At 39.6% G+C, this 27,733-nt stretch overlaps 2 protein-coding genes across 3 annotated transcripts in view; one reads left to right on the top strand and one right to left on the bottom strand.

Moving 5' to 3' along the window:
• LOC137250219 (T-complex protein 1 subunit eta-like) overlaps positions 1–2,947 on the bottom strand; it is a 48,399-nt gene extending 45,452 nt beyond the window's left edge. Inside the window, exon 1 of one of the 2 annotated variants that reach the window (XM_067782642.1) lies at positions 2,637–2,947. The gene's annotated coding sequence lies outside the window, so the exon portion shown is untranslated. The remainder of the gene's footprint in view (positions 1–2,636) is intronic. The other variant, XM_067782641.1, reaches the window with a different exon arrangement.
• Positions 867–26,093, top strand: Hsc70-3 (heat shock protein 70 cognate 3). Its single transcript, XM_067782638.1, has 3 exons — positions 867–1,024; positions 6,297–6,451; positions 23,676–26,093. The coding sequence occupies exons 2-3, from the start codon at positions 6,336–6,338 to the stop codon at positions 25,516–25,518; spliced, it is 1,959 nt and encodes a 652-aa protein (XP_067638739.1). The 5' UTR covers positions 867–1,024; positions 6,297–6,335; the 3' UTR covers positions 25,519–26,093.
• The last annotated feature ends 1,640 nt before the right edge of the window (positions 26,094–27,733 follow it).

Genomic DNA, 27,733 nt, shown 5'->3' on the forward strand with positions numbered 1-27,733 from the left:
TACTAATTCTAGGCTTTGGTATGAAATTTCAAAATTCAGAGGAAAAGGATGGCACGATTTATGATTTACTGAGGTTGCTCATAGCTCGGCTACACCAAAACGCAAATTTTTGAGCCTCTTATTACTTAAACCTAACTGCGCTATACATTTTACTTCTTTCCAGTTAACAACATAATGCTGGAACTAAGAGCTTTGTCAGCAAAACTACATTCAAAACGTATAGCGTATAGGTTAGTGAAGGCATAGACTTATCCTAGAAATTTGAAAATATAATACCTAAAAGTAGTATGTTTGTTTGTGGAGTTTGAATTACGGCTCCTATTCGCTAAGTTTATTAAAATTTTGTATAGGAAACCATGGAAACATCCTGAAATTTTATATTTAACAACGACTAAGCCACATTTGTAAATTGCTTGTATCACAATCAAATAAAACAAAAATTTGGTCCTTTCTTCTGAGATTTGGTCCTTTTTTCAATTAATTTTGGTTTCAAATGAAAACATGGTGTGGTAACCGTGGCTGGTATGTTCACGATGTCTACAGAAAGTTCTGTTTCATTTTTGCCATGGCGGAACTATAAAAGGTGATAGCTCGGTGACTGCCGATTTGTACCTTTTTAATTTCATTTGATTTATCAACTTTCGGCACAGTACGATTTTGACACTAGTCCATCGATTTACAAAAACAAAGTACATAGAACTTTTATTTATGTGTGTGGATATGTCAACATTATGCTACCGTGTATGGTTCCCCCATGATTTCTGCAGATACTTATTATTCTCGCACTCTCCAAACGTGGGCCAATCAGAATTCAACAAAACTGACAGAAACGTATCCAATAGGCAAACACCACGACAAGATTTCAGGGGTAAAAATAGTCGACAACGCTGAGAGAGCAATCAGTTGAATTTCATACATCAGAAAATAAAGAGTAATTTTTAATACAAGTCGAGGAAAACCATATTAAATATAAAGTGTTCCACTTAGGACAAGATAACTTGTTTCATAGTGAATGGTATAAAATGTAAGTATATTTGGAAGTTAAATATTTTGTGATTTCAGTTATACGTGTGTCAATTAAATGAAAAAGTTGATGAGCTCTGAAGAGGATACCCGTAGTGGAAATTCTGTTTTGTAAGGAAGAAATACTGCAAAAGAAAAAGGATATACCCCATAGCGGAACGATACAAGGTGGCAGCATGGTGACATACCTACAAACATATATAAACGTTTCGTGTATTTTGTTTTTGTAAATTCGATGGACAAATGTCAAAATCGTACTACGCCGAAAGTTGATGTATCAAATCAAATAAAAAAAGCTTAAAATCAGTTGTCCCATGCTGCCGCCTTGTATCGTTGCGCCATGATATACCCTTAACACAAAGTTTTGCCCTAATCTTCACGCAATTCCATACATAAATTAAAAAAATCTCGAAACTTCTCAATAAAAATGTATATGCACATGCGGCATATACACACACACACAGAGAAGGTGACATCCATATGAAGAGTTAGAGAAAGTGAGGTGTTGCCAACCATATAGTGAAGTGTGCTGCCAAACGTTTTTGGCATTGTATGCAAAACACCACATTTTCCAATTAAGAAATATCGAGCCGTTTATTCGTTGAAAACGTAACTACACCTTTTGAGAAATTCGGAGATTTATGAGAAAAAAATAAAGGCAAGGTGATCAGTTTGTGAAAATAAATATCGATTTAAATTTCTTCATTTACCACGTATCCACATTCCTTGCATGCAATAGGCAAGTTAAGTAAAATTATAGAACAGGCTCGACTGCTAATACCCGTCCAAAAATATCGAGAGAGGTGTGAAAACGCGTATTGACCTCGACAACAATAATCCGAAGGCGGAATATAAAAATTATATCTGTTTAGAGATATTGCAGTTGAAGTTGGCAATTTTCATGTGGTTGTTGTAATGGTGTGCACTGAAAAAGATTACGTGTACAAAGGGATTATGCACGCAGTTTCCGTTTTTTTTTTTGTTTGTTTTAAAACCTCGATATTTTTGAAGGCGTATTAGCAGTCGACCCCTGTTTTAGACTTTTACCAATTTTGATATATATATGCATATCCCAACTTTTAAGCGAAAATGCAAATGAAAAGTTCTTAAAACGCAGGTCGAGACGCGTCTTTTGATATCACCTTTGATAATCTTTGGTAAAAATTAGGTGGTGCACCGTCTTGTAAAGCGATACCAAAATTATTCGTTAAATGTTAGTATAAAGCTTCTGGAAAAACCTTTCCAGCAATCTTCTAGAATATATGTGACTGCTTCAGCTATCACATGAGCCTTTCTACATGCAAGCGCAATATATAGTACATATATAAATATATAAAGGCAACAAGCCCAAGACTTGAGAGCGATTATTTTATTCTTACACGTCATGCTGTACCACGTCATACCAAGAAGAGCGCAGCACTAAGAGCTTCGTAATAATACAACAAATTTACAAGCACACGTCTGTGGCATCTACATTGTTTGGCTTATTTGCAGTGAACGTTTGCTTCATTTAGCCATTAATTTTATTTCAATGACGTAGACAAAAACTTTCTCCAATAAAAAGGTCTCCAAGTAGGATATGTAGCAGCACGCACATACACAGTCACGCTCACCTGATAAAGTGCAGTAGCTGCTAACGAAAACTGCGAGAAATTTTTAATGTAAAATTACAAAGAAATATCCTTATTTACTTTCAAACGAGCACTTAATTACATCTCTTTAAAATCCATATGTTTTTGACAATTTTAATTAACAAATTGTGATACTTTATTACCGGGACGATTGCTAAAACACGGCCAAAACCGTCGGGGGAGTTATTAATAGACGCATTTTTGCTTCGTTCGAAGTGTCAAACTGCAGTGTGTTGGAAAGAGAAAGGAATTGTTTCCTTCTCATACATATCATACTTGCAAACCTGTATTATGCTCCATAGAGTTGTGCTTTTTCGTTCATTTCAGAGATTCGAATCTTTCGTTCTTTTTCTGATGAACGAACAAGTTGTTCTTTTTGTTCATTTGTTATTTTTTTTTTTCAAGCAAATTTGTTCACTGCTGCTCTGCGGAAAAAGCCACCAAGTATAGATTGGGGTGTGTATGCAGCAATGCTTTGTGTAGGTATATTTAAATGTGTTATGAATAAATAAGTTAATATATATATGTATAATTAACTTTAAAAAAAAAGTTACATTTTTCGGAAGATCCAGGAAATTGAAAGAGTACAGACACAAATTGTAAATATGAACTTTTCCAAGTTTTACATTTATTAAACTTATTAATTAGTTTCTTACAAAACATGTTTTTCATAAATAGTCCATACATATATTAGGGGGACTCATTTAACCGTATAAATCCTTATAAAGTGTGTAAACGTATAAATTTATCTAGTTTACGCACGAGCTGTCAAATTTTGTATGAAAAATCATTTACACAATTTGTATAAATTTACGCGCACATTTCATTGTGTAAACGCGGTAAACTCAAAGGAATGCAACCTTGCAGACATTACAGCCGGCATTTTCATCAGAAATCTCCAACATCATCATTTTTAATTTGTATAACAATCAAAAATTTTTTTTTGGCAATAATACAGCTGAAAAACAATCAAGTTTATCAAGAGTATTACTAGGTGCGTTCATATAACCGCGTGTGTAAATGGATATAATTTTACACCTTATAAGTTTATATGCTATCATGAGTCCCCCTATTGTTGTAGCAGTGCCACACACAAAGATGACCACACATATCTTTAGTGTATGTGGCATAATCGACATTCGTGCTCACTGTGAATATCTGCCTATGTATGTATGAATTTACGTATGTATGTTCGCGAACGAGATGAGAGAAAGAATAACATTAGATAAAACGAGTTAAAGAACAAATAGAACCGAAATTGAAGATCTAGTTCACTTGTTCAGTTGAGAGCCCCGTTAAAGAACAAATAGGTCCGAAATCGAAGATCTAGTTCACTTGTTCAGTTGAGAGACCCGGTCAATTGAACAAGTTCAGACAAAGAGACTAAATACAATAAGAGCCGTCACTCGTTATTTTGTGGCGAGTATCTCGCTGGAAATTGAAAAAATTGATGCCGAATGTTTTCTGAGGGACATTTTTAATTGTCTCGCATTTATCCATGCCGTGTAGGCCCCTTGTGCAACCAAAGAGGATAAATACAATAAGAGCCGTCACTCGTTATTTTTTTGGCATTTACTCGATGTATACTGAGAGGTAGTCGCTACTTTTTTTTTGGGCGAGATGTTTATAAATGTCTTCTATACATTTTCGTGGGATATTTGTGTTTATTTTTCGACTGTATTTAATTAATTTATTTAATTCTCTTTCCAAAAATCACAGTTGCGCAAGGGGCATGGATAAATGCGAGACAATTAAAAATGTCCCTCTCAGAAAACATTCGGCATCAATCTTTTCAATTTCCAGCAAGATACTCGCCACAAAATAACGAGTGACGGCTCTTATTGTATTTATCCTCTTATTGTATTTATCCTTTTTGGAAAGAGAATTAAATAAATTAATTAAATACAGTCGAAAAATAAGCACAAATACCCCACGAAAATGTATAGAAGACATTTATAAACATCTCGCCCAAAAAAAAAGTAGTGACTACCTCTCAGTATACATCGAGTAAATGCTAAAAAAATAACGAGTGACGGCTCTTATTGTATTTAAGCTGGAGTCATTGGTGCCGTATGTCGTATCGCTGTATCCGTATCTCTAACGTAATCAGCTGTTTATCGTTACGACGGTAAACCAAAACCCAATTGGTTGGCTACGATACGGTTACGACCTTAGCGGCACCAATAATCGATTGCATTGATTCTCATAAGATTGGTAGAATCAGCTGTTATAAGGTTACCGATATTGCACCAATGTCTCCAGCTTTATCCTCTTTGGTTCAGAACGAAACGAACCAACTCTAATGCTCCAATAGGTATTAGTTTGATCTGGCGATCACATGCAGCATTTCTCAGTAAATATTGTTGAAACAATGCAAAATCTCGATTCCTTCATTTTTAATACAGAAATGTACTTGTACTTATTTGAAATGCCGTGAATTTGGGGTATGTTTCCTTCGTTCAACCACTCAAGTTCAAACATCTCTTTTTAGCTTGTGCATTTTATCTCGCTTGTGTATGCCAACATGTTATTAGCTATCATCCGGTGGCAAAGTCCTGAGTCAGATAAATAATTTTGCATGTAAATGCAAGAACAACGATTTGAGCCAGATAAATCCAGATAGAAGTCTGGTTCAATTTGTGAGCCGAATAATTTGTTAATTACTTCTTTTTAGGTTGACAACGCGGCCGTTAATATACCTACTTTTTCAAAAATAGATGTCGCTGCTTAGCCTTTCGTCGTATAAGTTAAATGAAAAACAGTGGCGACATCTGCCGTATCACATCTCACGTCTGTGAAAATTTCACGACATCTGCTTCTCAAGTCTCTCAATGATCCAGAGCATTCCCGTGAGAATTGAGCGTGAGCCGGAGCTGTAAAACTCACTGAAAGACGGCAATTGTAACCGGCCATAGATGAATAAAGCCGAAGTCATTGGTGCCGTATGTCGTATCGCTGTATCCGTATCGCTAATGTAATCAGCTGTTTATCGTTACGACGGTAAACCAAAACCCAATTGGTTCGCTACGATTACGGTTAGCGGCACCAATAATCGATTGCATTGCTTCTCATAAGGTTGGTCGAATCAGCTGTTATAAGGTTACCGATACGGTTACCGATAAAGCACCAATGTCTCCAGCTTAACCCTCTGCACACTGAAATTCTGTTGGAAAGTGTACACGTATAAATTTTTTTAGTAAACAGTACATTAATAATAGTTTCAGCTCTGTGAGGCATAATTCCATAGGTCTCTAATAGGAACGGCCGATGTTTGAGAGCGTTTGGAATTTGGTGGTGCCAAATTTATCTGAATTTTGTTGTTGTATATTGTACACGTAGCATCTAAATTCTGATTGCTCATTTTCAGTCTTTATTTATGGTGCAGAGAGAAGGTTGGTTCCAAAGATGAGTTCGTTCTTTGCTTTTCTATAGCTTTATGTATTGAAAATTTAGGCACTGTTTTGTACTAGTTTAGAGTGCTTTTTACAGATGAGTGTATTGAACTTACCTTTTTTCGGTAGCAATTATAAATATTAAAAATTAAAAGATGTTCAATTGGCACATTTTATTTTCCACGAAACATATTTTGTTTTAATCAACCATGTGCTCTTGATAACATTTATCTGTTGTTTTTATTTACAGTGACTTTTTTTATAGTACCAACAAGAAGAAACATTCAAAATGAAGGTTTGCCTTTTATTATTGGCCGTTGTAGCTTTTGTGAGTCTCTCACATTGTGAAGAGGAAAAGGATCTTGGAACAGTAATTGGTATTGATTTGGGCACAACATACTCGTGGTAAGTTAAAGCATACTGTATGCCTAGCTTTCTTTATACTCAGCTGAGCAGAGCTCACAGAGTATATTAACTTTGTTCGCATAACCGTAATCCGTAACGGCATAAACTAATCGAGATAGATATAGACTTCTATATACAGACCAATTCTAAATATTCTCGCGGAATTTTGTTCTCGCGGAATTTTTTTATTCCCGCGGAAAAATTCCTCCAATTCTGTTCTCCTAGGGAGAACAATAATTGGGGAATAGGAATTTCGAATTTTCGAAGTCAGCTGTTTTGTCAATTGAAATTTCGTTGCACATTACTTATTTTGTTTAAAAAATTGAAAAGTTTAATTATTGTTGCAAATTTGTTGGAAATTAAGAAATAAAATATAAACATTGCACAGTATTTATTGCATTTCATGTGGTATTCACTGAAATGAGTAATGAATTGGTGCCACAGCAACATCAACAGCGGAACATAAGCAGAAGACGGCCGCATAACACAAATCTGCCGGAGTTGCCTGCTTTCATTCAGCAAAGCAATTTTCTGGCGGCCAAGTGGAGTTGAATTCGTCCTTCATCATATGCCAAAATCTATTTAAGCCTTATTAAAAAATCCTTGCGCAATTTCTGGATGGCTGCATCAAATTTGTATACCAAGAGCTCTCCCGTTGCTTATGATATACTTTTCAACTTAAAATAAAGAATATTGTGGTTGTAGTTGTTGTTGTATTAGAAGTGAGAATATTGTGGTAGAATATAAATACATCTTTTAGCACAAATTTGTACAAATAAGTGTTCTTTCTTAAAATAACCAATTTCCTTTAACTATTTTGATGCATTCCCATTAATTTAACAAGTGAAAAAACTCCTATGAAATGGCAGAGAAATCTCCCTCTCCCTCACATTCATAATAAATACCTACTTTTCTCCCATAACCGGTTTCCGCTTTTTCGAACATTGTTCAGAATAGGAGGAAAGGGAGAAGTGAAAAAACTCACAAGGAATTTTTATTTAGAATACGAGGAATGGGAGAAGGGAGAAAACTCGCACGGAATTTTCGTTTAGAATTGGGCTGATATTAAAATGATCTGGGCGAAAAAAGAAATTCATTTAGCCATGTCCTACCGTCCGTCCATAAAAACGATAACTTGAGTAAATTTTGAGGTATCTTGATAAAATTTGGTATGTAGGTTCCTGGGCACTCATCCCAGATCGCTAAATTTTGGACAATGGGCGTAGCACCGCCCACTTAAAAGAAGGTATTTTCAAAGTTTTGCAAGCTGTAATTTGGCAATCGTTGAAGATATCATGATGAAATTCGGCAGGAACGTCACTCCTATTACTGTATGTGTGCTAAGTAAAAATTAGCAAAATCGGATTGCGAACACGCCCTCTTAAAAAAAAAAATGTGTTTTAAAGTCAAATTTTAACAAAAAAATTAATATATTTACAGTATTGTTTTTGTTTTTATCGGCCTATTGATAAATCATTCAAGGTTCGAATCGAGCTCAAGGCCAGAACAATAATTTTTTTCTAATGATAATTATTGTTATTTTTAATTTTTCTAATTGACAATAAACAAAAATCCAGCATTATCAGTGATTTGCACCAGATGGCGCAACACTGAATAAATATAGTTGGTAAAAAGGAATAGAAGTAGCAAATTTGCCAGTCAAACAAACCACCGCTGTATAGCTAAATGGTTAGCGCAGCATGCCTAAAGCGTACTGATGAAGGCTTAGCACCCTTCGAAATGTATCTATCTGCGCAGCTATGGCAGGTTGTCTGTAAAATTTTCTACTTTTCCAAAAACAAAATACAATTTTTCAAATTTAGAAAAATTAAAAAATAACAATAATTATCATTAGAAAAAAATTATTGTTCTGGCCTTGAGCTCGATTATTTACAGTATATAAGCAAATTATGTCAACATTCAACTCCAGTAATGATATGGTGCAACAAAATACCAAAATAAAAGAAAATTTCAAAATGGGCGTGGTTCCGCCCTTTTTCATTTAATTCGTCTAGAATACTTTTAATGCCATAATTCGAACAAAAATTTACCAATCCTTGTGAAATTTGATAGGGGATTAGCTTTTATAACGTTAACTGTTTTACTGTGAAAATGGGCGAAATCGGTTGAAGCCACGCCCAGTTTTTATACACAGTCGTCCGTCTGTTCTTCCGCTCGGCCGTTAACACGATACTTTAACAAAAATCGATATATCTTTACTAAACTTAGTTCACGTAGTTATCTGAAGTCACTTCATCTTGGTATAAGACTTTTGGCCTGTAGACTTTTGGCCTGTAGGATCCTTTTTCGGCACCAAAATTAAAGGACTGTTATAATTAGAAAAGCTGGGTTCTATTAAATCATTTCGCATTAAATTTTCGACTTGTTTATTAATTTCTTCACGTTGTGTATATGGTAAACGATAATTTTTTATATAGACTGGATTTTTATCAGTTAAACGTAAAAGTTGTTCGTAAAAATTATTTAAAGTCATACGATCAGTTTTTAAAGCGAATACATCGGCATATTTTAAGCATAAATCTAGTAATTGTTTTTGAGCATAACCCGGCATTTGATTTTTCAAAATTTTCGTTAATTCCTCTAAGCGTTTTTGATCTTTTGAAGTTTCACTGATTTTGTAGACATTATAGTTGGTGATATCTTCCGTTACGATATTGCAATTGTTGACATGTTTTACTTGGTCAGTAATATTTAAAATTTTTATAACTGGATTAATTGTGTCAACAATGCACTTTGCCGTAAAAACACCATTACAGATTTCTTGCGAGTCACAAAAACAGGATTATCGCATTTTGGTAATTTAAATAACCGATAAACTTCACATCTCGGAGGAATAACTAAAGAATCGGTACTTGTGCCGTGTAAAATTGGTATATTTGCGTTATCTAATCCGGTATTAATAGTTATGCTATCGCTTGCGTAATTAATAATGCATTTATTTAATTTTAAAAAGTCTTTGCCGAGTATTCCGTCTGAAGGTATATTGAAATCGTCGTTAACTACATGTAAAGTATGCGGTATTAAAAATTTATATGCAATTAAGTTGGTTTTTAAGGTTCCTAAAGTTGAAATTGTTTCAGGCGTTACGCCTGTTATGTTGGTTATTTCGTTAGTATTAAAGTTACAATTTTGAGATAAACTTGAAATTTTGATTAAAGAAATATCTGCTTGAGAATCTACTAGAAAAGTACATGGTTTGTAGGAATCGCTACATTGAAGTTCAATAAAATCTGAATAATTAAGGTTCAAGCAGTAGATGGATTTTAATATTTTTGAAGAAGATTCGTTTAATTGTCTAAATCGTGATCCCGATCCCCCAGTGTTCGCTCCTGAGGGTCGTTCACGTTTAAAGCGCGTACATTGGCATTACTTCGCGAATTTGAACGTCTATTATTATTAGCATTATTGTTACTACTACTAGGCTGATTGTTTCTATTAGTGCTATATCTGTCATTATTACCTCTATTAGAATTATTGTACCCGTAATTATTATTGTTGTAATTATTTCTATTGTTATTGTTGAATCTTGCATTTGGATTGTTGTACCTATTATTGAAATTATTACCTCTATAATTTCCTCGAAAACTACTTTGCCAATTACCACGAGTACGGAATGCTAGTACTTGTCTTTCTTTAACTTCATTATTACGTTCAACAATCATTTTTGCAACTACGTCTTTTGAATCACTGAAGGTAGTTGAAGCTAGGATGGATTTGACCAATTCTGAACGAGTGTTCAACCTGCACACATTCACTGTTTGCTCTACGGCCATTTCATGTGCCTTGGCTTGTGTCATACCTTCAATAATCAAAGAACGTTCCAATGCGTCGGATAGTTCTTCAACGCGCTTAGCAAAGTCTGAGTAGTTATTATTGATGACATGTAAAGACGCGATTTTATCAGAAACAACTTTCGAGTTGTCGGGTTTTATTCTAAATCTCAAGGCAGTCTTTATGTCATCGACTGAATTTATTACGGTTGGTAATGCTTCGTGTGCTTTTCCCTCAAGTTTGGATTTCAAAAATGCAATAAAAGTACTATTTAAATTTTCATCTAAGAAGACTTCAATTAATTTTATTTTGTCGATAAAAGATTCTAATGCCAGTGGATCGCCGCTGTAGTTGTCCCTAATAATTGAGGCGCAACTGGTAATGAACACCTTTTTCTGTTCTGAGGTTGCCATGATTGAAATATTGTTATTCGATTGTAAATCTGAAGAATTATTTGTTGAAGGCAAATTAGAAGAATTTGAAGTAGAGTGAGAATTGGAAAAATCAGTTCCTGACTGAAAATTGGAAGTGCTAATTAGTAGGTTGTCTGAATTATTAGACGAATTTGCTGAAGGCTGAATATTTATAATAATAGTTACTGACTGAAAATTTGAATTATTATTTTCTGCGATATCTGAGTCATTAAATCCTAAAAAATCTTCTTGACGAGCTAGTGAACACCTTCCTTTAGAGCTTGATTTATCGTTGGAATTGCCCTCAGAATCGGACATGTGTTTAAAACAGGGTAATTTTATTGAAAATTATTTTAAAAGAAAAAATTTTGTAAATCAGGTAAATATTTTGTAAATATTATTTGAAAATCCGGTTAATATTTGTCGCGTTTGGTATGAATTTTATAAAATGGTAAGTCTGGTTAAGAAAATTATATAATTTGTTTTTTTGAAAACAAAGGAACATCCGGTCTACGGATTTTCTCTAAATTATAGGCTAGAGAAATGCCTACCCCCCTTCCGTGCCGAACTTAGTCGGACTTACCGACTGTCCCCCACTAAGTTAGCCCCGCTAGCTAACCAATGGACAGGCTGTCCTAAAAAGGACACTTGGTCTGTGGTTTCTCGCCCCCCAGAATGGGCTTTGCAAAAGGAAATAGGCAAGCGTGTTCCGGTTTTACTTATTTTATGAAAAAACCGAAACAGGCTGGTATATTTTTTTTTCGGACTTGGAAAAAAATATAAAAAAACCGCACTTGTTTCCACAAGCCTAACCAAGGGGTTTTTTTTTTTTTTGTATCGCGAACGGACCGCTTCATATCAAAAACCTTATCTTTTATCACGGACGCACCGCTTCTTATCAAAAATCCTCTATTATATTGCGGACGCCCCGCTATTAATAAAATTTCCAAACTGTAAATTTTTACAGCAAGCGAAACGCTTATTTAAAAATTTAAATCAATGAAAATATTTTAATTTTCCATATTAAATTCACGTGGTTTATATATAAGGCAAAAATTTCATTTAATGGCATATCCTAAATAGAGGGGAGTTCAGGATTTTGTGCAAATGGTCTAGCAAATGGTAAACCCAGAGTTAATGTTTTTTGTTTTTTTTTTGTTGTTTGTTATTGTTTTTAAAAGAATTGCTTACAATTCATAGATTGTTATTAAATGCAAAAGATTCTGAACTGCCTTAATATATTTAAAATTAAAAAATTTAATTTTTTTTTTTTTTTTTTCAAATAAATAAATTCAATATAAAGTTAATTATTTTTAATAAAATATTTTTAAATTTTGAGGTTAATTTTTATTGATATTTAAATTCGAAAGGTAAAGTGATAAATAGGTATATATCGTGTACCTATATTATACGTATAATTTCGGAAAGAATTGATTGCAATATAAAAATTTATCGATTAGAAAATATTAGAAAAATTATTCAGAAAAATTTGTCGATGAGAAAAACATTAGCAAAAAATATATTTTTTTGAAAAATCTATTTTAGAAAAAATTTTGTTTTTCATATAAGTGATAAAAGATATGAAAGGTTACATACATATATTTGCTGCTGTCGGTCTGGTACTGCCTTTAGTTGATGCTGCGCTGCTGCCGCCTTTCTGGAAATGCGTTTGTCGATGTTTAAGTGTTTGTGGCGTTACTTCATTCGCCGTTATAATGTATATGTATCAAATTTTTGGCGTTTGTGCCGTTAATTAAGTGGAGTGATGCCGTTATGCAATTGGCTTGGTGGCTAGTACAGCTGGTTTCAAAAGTTCATCGGTTTTGTTAAAAATGTTGATTTATTTATTATTTCTTTCTTTAGTCAGTTTTTCAAATATTTTGTTTAGTTGCTTCTATTATCTCTGATTCCTCTTAAAATTGATTTTGGCTTTGTTTCAGTCCATTTTGTAGTCTTTGCTGGTTTTTCAAAATTGATGTACAAATTGTTACCCTTTTTTTTTCTGATTTTGATTTTATTATGTGCAAAATAATAAGCACCAGCCACTGCCAATTCATGGTCACTTACACCTTAGGTAGACCTTTTGCATTTATTTTCCTTCTATTTAGTCGTTTTTCTGATGTTTTCATTTTTGTAGATTATTTTCCAAGTTCATGTATTTTATTTTTCTTAGTTTTCATATATAGCTTTGAAAAAACAAGTATTTGGTACTTAACCAATATTTTTGTGGCTTCTTTTCCTTTTTTGTAGGTTTTTTTTTTTTTTATAGTTTTTTTATAGTTTTGTAGTTTTTTTGTGAAGTATTAAATGTTTTACTTTTTTTGTAGATAGTTTTAAATTGTTGTATTTTTTGTAAATTTTCCAGTTTTTGTATTTTTTGTAACTTTTTTTTTGATTTTATACTTTTTTTTTTTTGTAGATGTGGTTTTAAATTTTTTGCATTTTTTTTTTTGTAATTTTTGATTTTATAAATTTGTAGAAATTTTTGTTAATTTTTTTTTTTTTTAATTCGAACTTTCACACCTGGTGGGAGGTTTGCCTCCTATCGGCCACTCGCCGCATTTGCAGGGCTTCGGCCCACGGTCGCCATATAAGAACTTTAGTTGCATCACCGGCATTTTGGATTTGGCCGGGCGAACTCACCCTCACGCTGGGGCGATACCACACTCCCACTCACACTAGTTACCTTTTTGTTTCCTTTTTATTTAATTTAAATGTACAGACACCTTTTCTTTTAGTTCTTACTATTTTAGGTTACACACGCACAACTTTTCTTTTAGCCTAGTTACACACTGAACTTTTAGTTTTACTTCTTCATCAGTTGCACACAGCTTTTCCTTAGTTTATGGTTTATCGCAACTTTTAAATTCTTCTTATTTTTAGTTGTAGACAATTTTCTTTTAATTTAAGTTCACCGCAAACTTTTCTTTTATTACTTTTTAGTTCGCGCACTTGCGTCTGTATCCCCGGCTCAATTCAAACTGCCAAACTGTAGAAAAAATGCTGACGCTTCAAAAGCAACTTTGCCGGTATGCAAAAGCGCATAACGGGAAAATCTTATGATACGATGGCGTGATAGAGTCGACTAACGGAGGATTCAGCCAATCAGAATTCTCCGTCATTCGACTCTCTCACCCAGTAATGCCAAGTGCATACATGCATGGTTGCATCTTTTTATTTATTAGAGGGGGGGGGTTGCCAGATTTAAATGCAGTAACCCAATTTGACACTACAAATTGCCGAAATCCAACTATGACCACGCCTACTTTTTCGATAGCAAAAATTACGAAAAATGAAAAAAATGCCATAATTCTATACCAAATACGAAAAAAGAGATGAAACATGGTAATTGGATTGGTTTATTGACACAAAATATAACTTTAGAAAAACTTTGTGAAATGGGTGTGACACCTACCATATTAAGTACAAGAAAATAAAAAAGTTCTGCAGGGCGAAATCAAACGCCCTTAGAATCTTGGTATTACATATATAAATAAATTAGCGGTACCCGGAAGATGATGTTCTGGGTCACCCTGGCCCACATTTAGGTCGATATGTCGAAAACGCCTTCACATATACAACTAAGGACCACTCCCTTTTTAAAACCCTCATTAATACCTTTAGTTTGGTACCAATATCGTATAAACACATTCTAGAGTCACCCCTGGTCCACCTTTATGACGATATGTCGAGAAGGCGTCCACCTATAGTACTAAGGCCCACTCCCTTTTAAAATACTCATTAATACCTTTCATTTGATACCCATATCGTACAACACACATTCTAGAGTCACCCCTGGTCCACCTTTATGGCGATGTCTGAAAAAGGCGTCCACCTATAGATCTAAGGCCCACTACGTTTTAAATACTATTAACACCATATGGGTACAAACACGTTCTAGATTCACCCCTGGTCCACCTTTATGGCGATATCTCCAAAAGGCGTCCACCTACAACACACATTCTAGAGTCACCTCTGGTCCACCTTTATGGCGATATCCTGAAATGGCGTCCACCTATAGAACTATGGCTCACTCCCTTTTAAAATACTCTTTAATACCTTCCATTTGAAACCCCTGTCATACAAACACATTCCAGGGTTACCCTGGGGCAGGTTGCTCTGGGCTAGACCCCTAAACCAGACGTCCACGTAACTTCTATAAATCGTTTGTGGCTCCTTGCTGTTCACGTCCTAGGACGTTCCGTAGTCTGCGCCTAAGCGCGCCCCCCTACCTTCCAAGAGCCCCGCTGCTCAGCAAGCCACAACAAGTACCCGCTATTGCTCGCGCCCCACGGCGCCACCAACTCACACGGCTGCTCCCACTCATACCTACAATCTCCGTAGTAGAGTCGGGAGAAATGCCGAGCATCAGCCCCTGCCCCCGTCTTCTTCGCCCCTCTTTTCAGGCAACAATTGTGTAGGTCAGGGAAACAGACTCTTAGTCCCTACCTCCCTATGCACCGTTTGCCAGCACAGAATATATACGTTTGCGACATCCGCCCAATGCAGCTCCTGCCATGGACGGTGCCACTTTTCTAGATGTTCTGGTCTCCGCGACGGCAACCCCCCGACGGGTTTCATTACGCCATGTTGCCAGGCCGCATACCCAAATACACCGGGTACCCCAATGCCTACCCAAGGACGTCGAGTCCCAGGGCCTCAACCGCAATTGCGTTCTGGCTTTCCACAACCCAGGCGTAGTCACCCGTCACTTACTTCCAGAGTGACGACGTCTCCCCCTATGCACTTCTGAATTCTGCAGTTAAAGTGTAATGGATTAACTCACAGCAAGATCTGCATTGCAGACTTGTTCTGGGTATAATGTCCACAGAAAAGATCGCGAGAGCGGAAATGGAGGCGGCCTCGCGTTTATCATACACCACACTGTGCAATATCATATATTTGATCCCGACATCGACCGCAGGGACAGTGTCTTAGAACGTCAAGGATTATCTCTCCGGTCGGGCGATGCAAATCTAGAAATCATCAACATTCACATCCCTCCTGTCACCTTTTGCCCCAGTTGATACCGCCCTGATATCAGTGGCGTACTCACTGGAAACAATCTCATTATCTTAGGCGATTTCAATGCCCATCACGATTTATGGCATTAAAACTTGCGGGTGGACAGTGGGGGTGAGATGTTATTGGATCAAATAGAAGAAACGACGTTCTGCACTATAAACGGAGACGCCCCCACACGTATGGTAGGAAGCTGTCAGAGTTCGCCGGATATTTCAATCGTGAGCGCAGAACTCGTAAACTGCGTCAACTGGTAGCCGATGGTAACATTGGCATCCGACCACCTGCCTATACTTACCCACTTTCATTAACTTTAAAAAAGGAAAGTGGGACCAATACAAATCCTTTACAGCCAACCGCTTCGATGCCCTCCCTATCCCAACTGATGCCCGCCAAGGGGAGCGTGCTTTCCGCAAGGTCATTGAATCCGCCTCGGATCGTTTTATTCCCGCCGGTAGAATTCCCGAAATTCGGCCCACTTCCCGGCAGAGGCCGCAAGTTTAGCGAGAGAACGTGACCTTATAAGGCAGCTCGATCCCGGCGACCCCCAAATCAGGCATATAAATCAACGAATCAGATTGCTTGTGGATGAACACAAGCGGGCGAAATGAGAGGAACACCTAAGCGGTTGTAACCTCTCTGCCGGTGTAGGTAAACTTTGATCCACTGTAAAGCCCCTATCGAATCCGTCCTTTAAAAGCCAAGGGAAAGAGGGTTTCAAATATTTAGCACATGTCTTCAACCAATCTCTTTCCACCTTTGTCATACCCGAAAAATGGAAAATGGCCAAGGTGGCCCCGCTACTAGAGCCTGGGAAACCAGTTAACATAGGAGAGTCATATCGCCCGATATCTCTCCTATCACCAGTAGCCAAGACGCTTGAAGCTATTTGGGGTCTACCCTTCCCCCATGTCTTAAAAGGTGGACCGCAAATTATCTGGGTGGTCGGCAGGCATCGGTGCAATTCAGAAACGAAATACCAAAGCCAGAAAGAATTAAACAAGAGGTGCCTCAGGGTGGTGTCCCATCCCTATGTTTATTTTTTTACATATCAAAACTACCTTCGCCACCCGCTTCCCAAGGCAGTCGGTTCTATGTACCGGAGCGACTCGGGATTTTTCCCGACCAAGGACTGTCATTTCAGTGTGACCCCATTTAATTTGTTTCGTCCCTCCCACAAATTGTCATCCTCCCAGCAGCTCCTTGCAGCAGGACTGCTACATATTCTCCTACTCCGGGAAGGTATCGAACCCAATCCGGGTCCGTCTCCTGACCCCGGTCCTGAGAAATGGTTTTGCTGCATTTGCCAGAAAAGAATCTTTTTAGGACGGTCATACTCTGTTCAGTGTGTCTCGTGCAAGGGATGGTTGCATCGGACAGGTTGTTCTGGGCTTGATCCCAAAACCCGACGTCCACGTAACTTTTATAAATCTTTTGTGGCTCCTTGCTGCTCACGCCCAAGGGCGTCCCGTAGTCTACGCCTAAGCGCCCCCCCCCCCCCCCCCCACTACCTTCCAGCAGCCTCGCTGCTCAGCAAGCCACAACAAGTACCCGCTGCTGCTCGCGCCCCACGGCGCCAACAACTCTAACAGCTGATACCACTCATAACTACTACCTTCGTAGTAGAGCTGGTAGCAATGCTGAGCATCAGCCCCTGCCCCCGTCTTCTTCTCCCCCCCCCCCCCCCCCCCCCCTCTTTTCTGGCAGCAATCGTGCAGGTCAGGGAAACAGACTCTTAGTCCCTACCTCCGTTTGCACCGTCTGCCAGCACAGAATATATAGGTTTGCGACTTCCGCTCAATGCAGTTCCTGCCTTGGGTGGTGCCACTTTCCTAGATGTTCTGGTCTCCGCGACGGCAACCCCTCGACGGGTTTCATCGCGCCATGTTGCCAGGTCGCAAACCCAAATCATCCTGGTACCCCAATGCTTGCCCAAGGGAGCCCAGTCCCAAGGCCACAACAGCAATTGCGTCCTGGCCTTCCACAACCTAGGCGTAGTCACCCGTCACTTACCCCTAGAGTGGCGGCGTCACCCCTCATGCACTTCAGAATTCTGCAGTTAAACTGTAATGGACTAACTGGGAAGATTACGGAGATAGTCGATTTCATGAAGCGGCACAACATCCGCATTGCTGCGATTCAAGAGACTAAACTCACAGCAAGATCTGCATTGCAGAACTGCTCTGGGTATAATGTCCACAGGAAAGACCGCGAGAGCGGAAATGGAGGCGGCCTCGCGTTTATTATACACCACTTTGTGCAATATTATATATTTGATCCTGGCATCGACCGCAGGGACAATGTCTTAGAACGTCAAGGCCTATCTGTCCGGTCAGGCGATGCAAATCTAGAAATCATCAACATCTACATCCCTCCTGTCACCTGTTGCCCCAGTGGATACCGCCCTAATATCGAGGCCTTACTCACTGGCAACAATCGCATTACCTTAGGCGATTTCAATGCCCATCACGACCTATGGCATTCAAACTTGCGGGCGGACAGTAGGGGTGAGATGTTGGCGGATCAAATAGAAGAAACGACGTTCTGCACAATAAACGGAGACGCCCCCACACGTATGGTAGGAAGCTGTCATAGCTCGCCAGATATCTCAATCGTGAGCGCAGAACTCGTAAACTGCGTCAACTGGCAGCCGATGATAACATTGGCATCCGACCACCTGCCCATACTTATTTCGTTCGAGCGTACCGCCGACTTCATCGTCACCGAAAAACGCAATTTCATAAACTTCAAAAAAGGAAAGTGGGAAGAATATAAATCTGCAACAGACAGCAGCTTTGCTGCCCTCCCTATCCCGACTGATGCCCGCCAAGGGGAGCGTGCCTTCCGTAAGGTCATTGAATCCGCCTCGGCACATTTCATTCCCGCCGGGAGAATTCCCGAAATCCGGCCCACTTCCCGGCGGAGGCCGCGAGCTTAGCGAGGGAACGCGACCTTATAAGACAGCTTGATCCAGGCGACCCCCAAATAAGGGATATAAACCAACGCATCAGATTGCTTGTGGACGAACACAAGCGGGCGAAATGGGAAGAGCACCTAAGAGGTTGTAACCTCTCTACCGGTGTAGGTAAACTTTGGTCCACCGTAAAGTCCCTATCGAATCCGAATAAGCACAAAGACAAAGTTTCCATCGCCTTTGGCGATGTGCTGTCGGATGCGAAAAAATGTGCGAGCGCTTTCTGCCGACAATGTATAATGCATCCTACGGTCGACAAAGATAGACGGAGAGCCAATAGACACGCACATAAACACAAATTCAGCGCGTCACCAATCACCATCACCGGTAGAGAGGTTGAGGACGCCATTGGTCGCGCTAAACCATCCAAAGCAGTGGGCCCAGACGGCATAGACGTGCCGATGCTTAAAAACCTAGGGAAAGAGGGTTTCAAATATTTAGCGCATGTCTTCAACCTGTCTCTTTCCACCTTTGTCATACCCGAGAAATGGAAAATGGCCAAGGTGGTCCCGCTACTAAAGCCTGGGAAACCAGCTGACGTAGGTGAGTCATATCGTCCGATATCTCTCCTATCGCCAGTGGCAAAGACGCTTGAAGCCATTTTGCTCCCTAATTTTCAAGCACATTTGCAGCTAGCCCCTCATCAGCATGGCTTCAGAAAACTCCATAGCACTACCTCCGCGCTAAATGTTATTGGCACCCAAATAAATTGCGGTTTGAATCAATACCCCCACCATAGAACAGTACTCGTAGCGCTAGACCTATCAAAAGCCTTTGATACGGTCAACCATGGCTCGTTACTGCAAGACCTGGAAGGGTCTACCCTTCCCCCATGTCTTAAAAGGTGGACCGTAAATTATCTGGGTGGTCGGCAGGCATCGGTGCAATTCAGAAACGAAACATCAAAACCAAGGAGAATTAAACAAAGGGTGCCACAGGGTGGTGTCCTATCCCCACTTTTGTTTAATTTCTACATATCTAAGCTACCTTCACCACCGGAAGGAGTCACAATCGTTTCCTACGCCGATGACTGCACAATAATGGCCACAGGCCCAGGCCCAGAGATCGATGAGCTATGCAATAAAATAAACGGCTATCTCCCTGATCTCTCCAGTTTTTTCGCCTCGCGAAACCTGGTATTGTCACCGACTAAATCTTCCGCGACCTTATTTACAACATGGACGCCCCAAATGTCGACCATATTGAACATCCACGTCGATGGCACTACGCTACCGACTGTCCTACACCCCAAAATCTTGGGTGTGACGGTTGATCAGGATCTACATTTTGGTGCGCACGCAACCGCAATTGTTCCGAGAATTCAGAGCCGTAATAAAATCCTCAAATCCCTTGCTGGCAGTACCTGGGGAAAAGATAAAGAAACGCTCATGACCACGTACAAAGCAATTAGCCAGCCGATTACGTGCTACGCGTCACCCATATGGTCGCCAAGCCTAAAAACTACCCACTGGAAGAAACTACAGGCCTGCCAAAATACTGCTATCAGAATCGCCACGGGCTGTCTTCTTATGTCCCCAGAACACCATCTGCATAATGAGGCGAGAATACTCCCCATCAGGGAGAGAAATGAGATGCTGACCAAACAGTTTCTGTTGAATACCCAGAAACCTGGGCATCCCAACAGACATCTGATTGACGAACCATCACCGCCTAGGGGCCTAAGGAGTCATCTCCGTAAGCATTTTGAGGAAATACGGCACCTGAGAACACAGCCGTATGAAGCGAAAAAACACAATCAGGTCCTTGGTGAACTCCATAGACAGGTGTCGGACCTCTATGTCGGGAATTGCCCGGTGAATCCAGTACTTGAAGAAAAATATCCAGAACTCGCGGAAGAGGAACGCATACTCCCCAGGGAAACGCGTGTCCCTCTTGCTCAACTTCGTTCTGGATACTGTAACAGGTTAAACTCTTACCTATCCAGAATCAACCCCGACATACAAAATGTATGCCCCGCTTGCAATGTGTCCCCACATGACACCAACCATCTCTTTAATTGTAATGTGGAACCAACGCCTCTAACACCCCTTTCCTTATGGTCCACCCCTGTTGAAACGGCAAGTTTCCTTGGACTCCCGTTAGAGGATATTGATGACAATTTGTGATCGGTCGCGGCTATTAGGTGGGGCGAGCATTGCTACAACAACAACAACAACCTTCGCCACCAGAAGGAGTTACTATCGTTTCTTACGCCGATGACGGTACAATAATGGCCACAGGCCCGGGCCCAAAGATCGATGAGCTTTGCAACAGAATAAACTGCTACCTCCCTGATCTCTCCAGTTTTTTCGCCTCGCGAAACCTGGTATTATCACCGACTAAATCATACGCGACCTTATTTACAACTTGGACGTCCCAAATGTCGACCATTTTGAACATCCACGTCGATGGCACTACGCTACCGACTGTCCTACACCCCAAAATCTTGGGTGCGACGTTTGATCAGGATCTACATTTTGCTGAGCACGCAGCCGCAATTGTTCCGAAAGTCCAGAGCCGTAATAAAATCCTCAAATCCCTTGCTGGCAGTACTTGGGAAAAGACAAAGAAACGCTCATTACCACATACCACATACAAAGCAAAACTTGCGGAAGAGGAACGCATACTCCCCAGGGAAACGCGAGTCACTCTGGCCCAACTTCGTTCTGGATACTGTAACAGGTTAAACTCTTACATATCCAGAATCAACCCCGACATACAAAATGTATGCCCCGCTTGCAACGTGTCCCCACATGACACCAACCATCTCTTTAATTGTAATGTGGAACCAACGCCTCTAACACCCCTTTCATTATGTTGTTGTTGTTGTTGTTGTTGTTGTTGTTGTTGTTGTTGTTGTTGTTGTTGTTGTTGTTGTTGTAGCGATTAGGTTACTCCCCGAAGGCTTTGGGGAGTGTTATCGATGTGATGGTCCTTTGTCGGATACAGATCCGATACGCTCCGGTAACACAGCACCATTAAGGTGCTGGCCCGACCATCTCGGGAACGATTTATACGGCCACATTAAACCTTCAGGCCGTCCCGCTGCTGAGTATCCCTCAGCTGAGTATGTAATGTTCGGTTACACCTGTTTTTGTCTACAAAAGTGTATACTCATAAAACAAGTTTATATATACTTCTCGAATTTTCAAATTTGGGTAGATTGGTTTGCATAGTTTCTGTTACTCAATTCATGACATTTTTAACACGCTTATATTAGCTTCACTTGTATGTTTATGTTAGTAACTCTCTAGGCTAGTCGCGCAAAGAGACCCATCTGTCTGTAATTATTGAAGAAGGCAGTGGATGAATAACTCACTACAAAACGAGTTGTGCTTAATAGCGGTGACACGAACTTCTGTGCTACGGCGTGTTGTTTAGTTTTTTAACCTCTATTTATGTTGTTATCTTAAATGACACTGTGACACCAAAAAAAGCCTGGAAAGTGATGTCCTTTTTAACACACACTAGGCGCGCAAATGAGAGTTAGACCCATCTAGCGGCAATTATTGAAGAATAACGGAGCACGAACCTCTGTGCTATCAACATCAAATACCTAAGTGGGTTGTAGTTACTAAATCGGCACCATATATTTATTTACAAGATTTCTCCGTACACCCCCAAAATTATGAGTTGCAGCTAAAAAATTGAGGCTTCATACCTTTGGGACACATATTTGAGTCAGCATGATATAATTTCAATATTTTTTTCTCATATTCAAAATCCAGTTTTAATGTAATTTGGGCTTTGTACAGTATTTTTATAAAATATTGCGTACAGATAGAACCACAATTGACAAAACCCGAAAAAATGTGCAAAATTTGTTTATTGGTAAATCCGTATCGCATTCACGTTTTCCTAGTTGTTGTTGTTGTTGTTGTAGCGATTAGGCTACTCCCCGAAGGCCTTGGGGAGTGCTATCGATGTGATGGTCTTTTGTCGGATACAGATCCGATACGCTCCGGTAACACAGCACCATTAAGGTGCTGGCCCGACCATCTCGGGAACGATTTATATGGCCACATTAAACCTTCAGGCCATCCCTCCCTCCCCACCCCCAAGTTCCATGAGGAGCTTGGGGTCGCCGGAGCCTCGTCTGTTAGTGAAACGGGATTCACCACTCGAAGGTGAGGTTGACAATTGGGTTGGAGAAGCTATATATTGCGCTACACAACCCCTTGAATCCCACGTTTTCCTAGTAAACATATATTACGTTAAAAGGCCTAAATTTCTTCTAATAAGATACGAAAAAAAACAAATAAAAATCGGTGATGACCAACAAATTTATAGACACGTAAGCACCCGAAGGTACGACAATACCGGGTTACTATGTAGACGTAAAGACTTTCCAGGTATTTCACTTTCACCTTTTTTGTTGTTGTTGTAGCAGTGCTTCGTCCCATCCAATAGGTGCGACCGATCACAAATTGTCATCAATGTCCTCTAACGGTAGTCCAAGGAAACTAGCTGTTACAACAGGGGGGGACCATAATGAGAGGGGATTCAAGGGGTTGTGTAGCGCAATATATAGCTTCTCCAACCCAATTGTCAACCTCACCTTCGAGCGGCGAATCCCGTTTCACTAACAGACGAGGCTCTGGCGACCCCAAGCTCCTCATGGAACTTGGGGGTGGGGAGGGAGGGATGGCCTGCAGGTTCAATGTGGCCATATAAATCGTTCCCGAGATGGTCGGGCCAGCACCTTAATGGTGCTGTGTTACCGGAGCGTATCGGATCTGTATCCGACAAAGGACCATCACATCGATAAAACTCCCCAAAGCCTTCGGGGAGTAACCTAATCGCTACAACAACAACAACCATAATGAGAGGGGTGTTAGAGGCGTTGGTTCCACAATAAAGTTAAAGTGATGGTTGGTGTCATGTAACACCGTGTTATCTAAAGGAAATTAATTGATGCGATTTGCCAAAAATGGTATATAAATTTTATATATAACAGTTGTTTATATTATACATACATTTTTATACTGTACTTTAACTTTATTTGGTTGTTTTTTGTTTTCAGTGTTGGTGTCTTCAAGAATGGTCGAGTAGAAATTATTGCCAATGATCAAGGTAATCGAATCACGCCATCGTATGTCGCATTTACGCCTGACGGCGAACGTCTTATTGGTGACGCTGCTAAGAATCAGTTGACTACAAATCCAGAGAACACAGTCTTCGATGCAAAACGACTCATTGGACGTGAATGGTCAGATGTAAACGTGCAACATGATATAAAATTCTTCCCTTTCAAAGTTGTTGAGAAGAACTCAAAGCCACACATCAGTGTAGCAACATCTCAAGGTAATAAAGTATTCGCACCTGAAGAAATTTCTGCTATGGTTTTGGGTAAAATGAAGGAAACAGCTGAAGCTTATCTTGGCAAAAAGGTCACTCATGCCGTTGTTACTGTGCCAGCATATTTCAACGACGCGCAACGTCAAGCTACCAAGGATGCTGGCGTCATTGCTGGTCTGAATGTGATGCGCATTATTAACGAACCCACAGCAGCAGCTATTGCATATGGTTTGGATAAGAAAGAAGGAGAGAAAAATGTTTTGGTTTTCGATTTGGGTGGTGGAACTTTCGATGTCTCACTTCTGACGATCGACAATGGTGTGTTTGAAGTCGTTGCCACTAATGGTGATACTCACTTGGGTGGTGAGGATTTCGATCAACGTGTTATGGATCACTTCATCAAGTTGTACAAAAAGAAGAAAGGCAAGGATATTCGTAAAGATAATCGCGCTGTTCAAAAATTGCGTCGTGAAGTTGAGAAAGCAAAACGTGCTTTATCTGGGTCTCATCAAGTGCGTATTGAAATTGAATCGTTCTTTGAAGGTGAAGATTTCTCCGAAACATTAACTCGTGCCAAATTTGAAGAATTAAATATGGACTTATTCCGCTCAACTTTGAAGCCAGTTACAAAGGTTTTAGAGGATGCCGATATGAACAAAAAAGACGTACATGAAATAGTTTTAGTCGGTGGATCTACTCGTATACCTAAGGTGCAACAACTTGTTAAAGACTTCTTTGGTGGTAAGGAACCATCTCGTGGGATTAACCCTGATGAAGCTGTTGCTTACGGCGCTGCTGTACAAGCCGGTGTACTTTCTGGAGAACAAGATACTGATGCTATTGTTTTACTTGATGTGAATCCCTTGACTATGGGTATTGAAACTGTGGGTGGAGTGATGACGAAGCTGATTCCACGCAATACAGTTATCCCAACGAAGAAATCTCAAATCTTCTCTACTGCTTCTGACAATCAGCACACAGTTACTATTCAAGTTTATGAAGGTGAACGTCCAATGACCAAAGATAACCATTTGCTTGGTAAATTCGATCTGACTGGTATTCCACCAGCGCCACGTGGTATTCCACAAATTGAAGTGTCTTTTGAAATCGACGCAAATGGAATTCTACAAGTGAGTGCTGAAGACAAGGGAACTGGCAATAAGGAAAAGATCGTTATCACAAACGATCAGAATCGTCTCACACCTGAGGATATTGATCGTATGATTCGTGATGCCGAAAAGTTCGCTGACGAAGACAAAAAACTTAAGGAAAGAGTGGAAACTCGCAACGAGCTGGAGTCATATGCTTACAGTTTAAAGAATCAAATTGGTGACAAAGATAAATTAGGTGGCAAGCTGGGTGGTGATGAAAAGGTTAAGGTAGAAAGTGCCATCGATGATACTATTAAATGGATGGAGCAAAACACTGATGCTGATCCAGAAGAATATAAAAAACAAAAGAAGGAGTTGGAGGCTATTGTCCAGCCCATTATTGCCAAACTATACCAGGGAACTGATGGAGTACCACCAACCGAAGCAGCTGATGATGATGCGAAGGATGAGCTGTAAAGAGGGAGAAAAGATAATTTATTAGATCATAATATGCTTACTATTAATTTTCATTAAGTTTTTAAAACTGATATAGAAAAAATGCAGACTGATACACTCTTAAACAAAATAAGTTTAATAAATTTAAATATTATTATATGAGAAAAAAGGAGCGTTCAGCCAAACTACTACAGAATATAATTATCTTATCTTTAACTTCTAGCCCACTTACCTTATTACTTTTCACTGTACAGAAAGGCATTTATTCACTTTTTATACTATTCAAAGCAGTAGTTATTTATTTATTAATATTTTTATTTAATTATTTGTAAAAAGTTCTTGGAATATGTTTCGCATTCCATATAGGTCTGTCCAAAATACAAAATGAACTTTTTTAGTCGATATGAAAAATGAAACACATGTACAAGATGTAAACTCTTTCAATTGTAAATTTCTCATTCACATCAATGAATTTGTATCGCATGAATTAGGTATTTAACTTTTTATTATATTTGAGGAAGAGCGAAATTCTTCGATTTTACGAAGAGTAAAGACATAAAACTTAATAAAAAAACAAAAAAAAAATTAAGAACTAACGCTTCTATATGTTTTTTAATACTTAAATTTGAAATTTTTACGAATATCTGATTTTTTTCATATCTGCATACAATTGACCTTACTATATTTGAGCGTTTTTTGTTTGATTACTCTAGCCTTAACCTTTGATGAGAAATTTGATTTGAGAAAATTTTCTTCAATCTCCCCCATAGTACGTAGGGAGTGAACAGAGTGGCATTGGATTTTATCGGTAAATATGTAAGATTGCGCGAGGAGAAAAAACCAGAGAGACGGAGGAGCCTCATTCAATGGGCACGCCCACTGTTGTTGTTGTTGTAGCAATGCTCGCCCCACCTAATAGTCCCGACCGATCACAAATTGTCATCAATATCCTCTAACGGGAGTCCAAGGAAACTTGCCGTTTCAACATGGACCATAAGGAAAGGGGTGTTAGAGGCGTTGGTTCCACATTACAATTAAAGAGATGGTTGGTGTCATGTGGGGACACATTGCAAGCGGGGCATACATTTTGTATGTCGGGGTTGATTCTGGATAGGTAAGAGTTTAACCTGTTACAGTATCCAGAACGAAGTTGAGCAAGAGTGACACGCGTTTCCCTGGGGAGTACGCGTTCCTCTTCCGCAAGTTTTGCTTTGTATGTGGTATATGGTAATGAGCGTTTCTTTGTCTTTTCCCAAGTATTGCCAGCAAGGGATTTGAGGATTTTATTACGGCTCTGGTTTTTCGGAACAATTGCGGCTGCGTGCTCAGCAAAATGTAGATACTGATCAAACGTCACACCCCAGAATTTGGGGTGTAGGACAGTCGGTAGCGTAGTGCCATCGACGTGGATGTTCAAAATGGTCGACATTTGGGACGTCCAAGTTGTAAATAAGGTCGCGGATGATTTAGTCGGTGATAATGCCAGGTTTCGTGAGGCGAAAAAACTGGAGAGATCAGGGAGGTAGCCGTTTATTTTCTGGCATAGCGCATCGATCTTTTGGGCCTGGGCCTGTGGCCATTATTGTGCAGTCATCGGCGTAGGAGACGATTGTGACTCCTTCCGGTGGTGAAGGTACCTTAGATATGTAGAAATTAAACAAAAGTGGGGATAGGACACCACCCTGTGGCGCCCCTTGTTTAATTCTCCTTGGTTTTGATGTTTCGTTTCTAAATTGCACCGATGCCTGCCGACCACCCAGATAATTTGCGGTCCACCTTTTAAGACATGGGGGAAGGGTAGACCCTTCCAGGTCTTGCAGTAACGAGCCATGGTTGACCGTATCAAAAGCTTTTGATAGGTCTAGCGCTACGAGTACTGTTTTATGGTGGGGGTATTGATTTAAACCGCAATTTATCTGGGTGCTAATGGCATTTAGCGCGGTGGTAGTGCTATGGAGTTTTCTGAAGCCATGCTGATGAGGGGCTAGCTGCAAATTTGCTTGGAAATAAGGGAGCAAAATGGCTTCAAGCGTCTTTGCCACTGGCGATAGGAGAGATATCGGACGATACGACTCACCTATGTTAGCTGATTTCCCAGGCTTTAGTAGCGGGACCACCTTGGCCATTTTCCATTTCTCGGGTATGACAAAGGTGGAAAGAGACAGGTTGAAGACATGCGCTAAATATTTGAAACCCTCTTTCCCTAGGCTTTTAAGCATCGGCATGGCTATGCCGT

This window comes from Eurosta solidaginis, chromosome 4, assembly GCF_040869045.1.
Source record: "Eurosta solidaginis isolate ZX-2024a chromosome 4, ASM4086904v1, whole genome shotgun sequence".
Taxonomy (NCBI): Eukaryota; Metazoa; Arthropoda; class Insecta; order Diptera; family Tephritidae; genus Eurosta; species Eurosta solidaginis.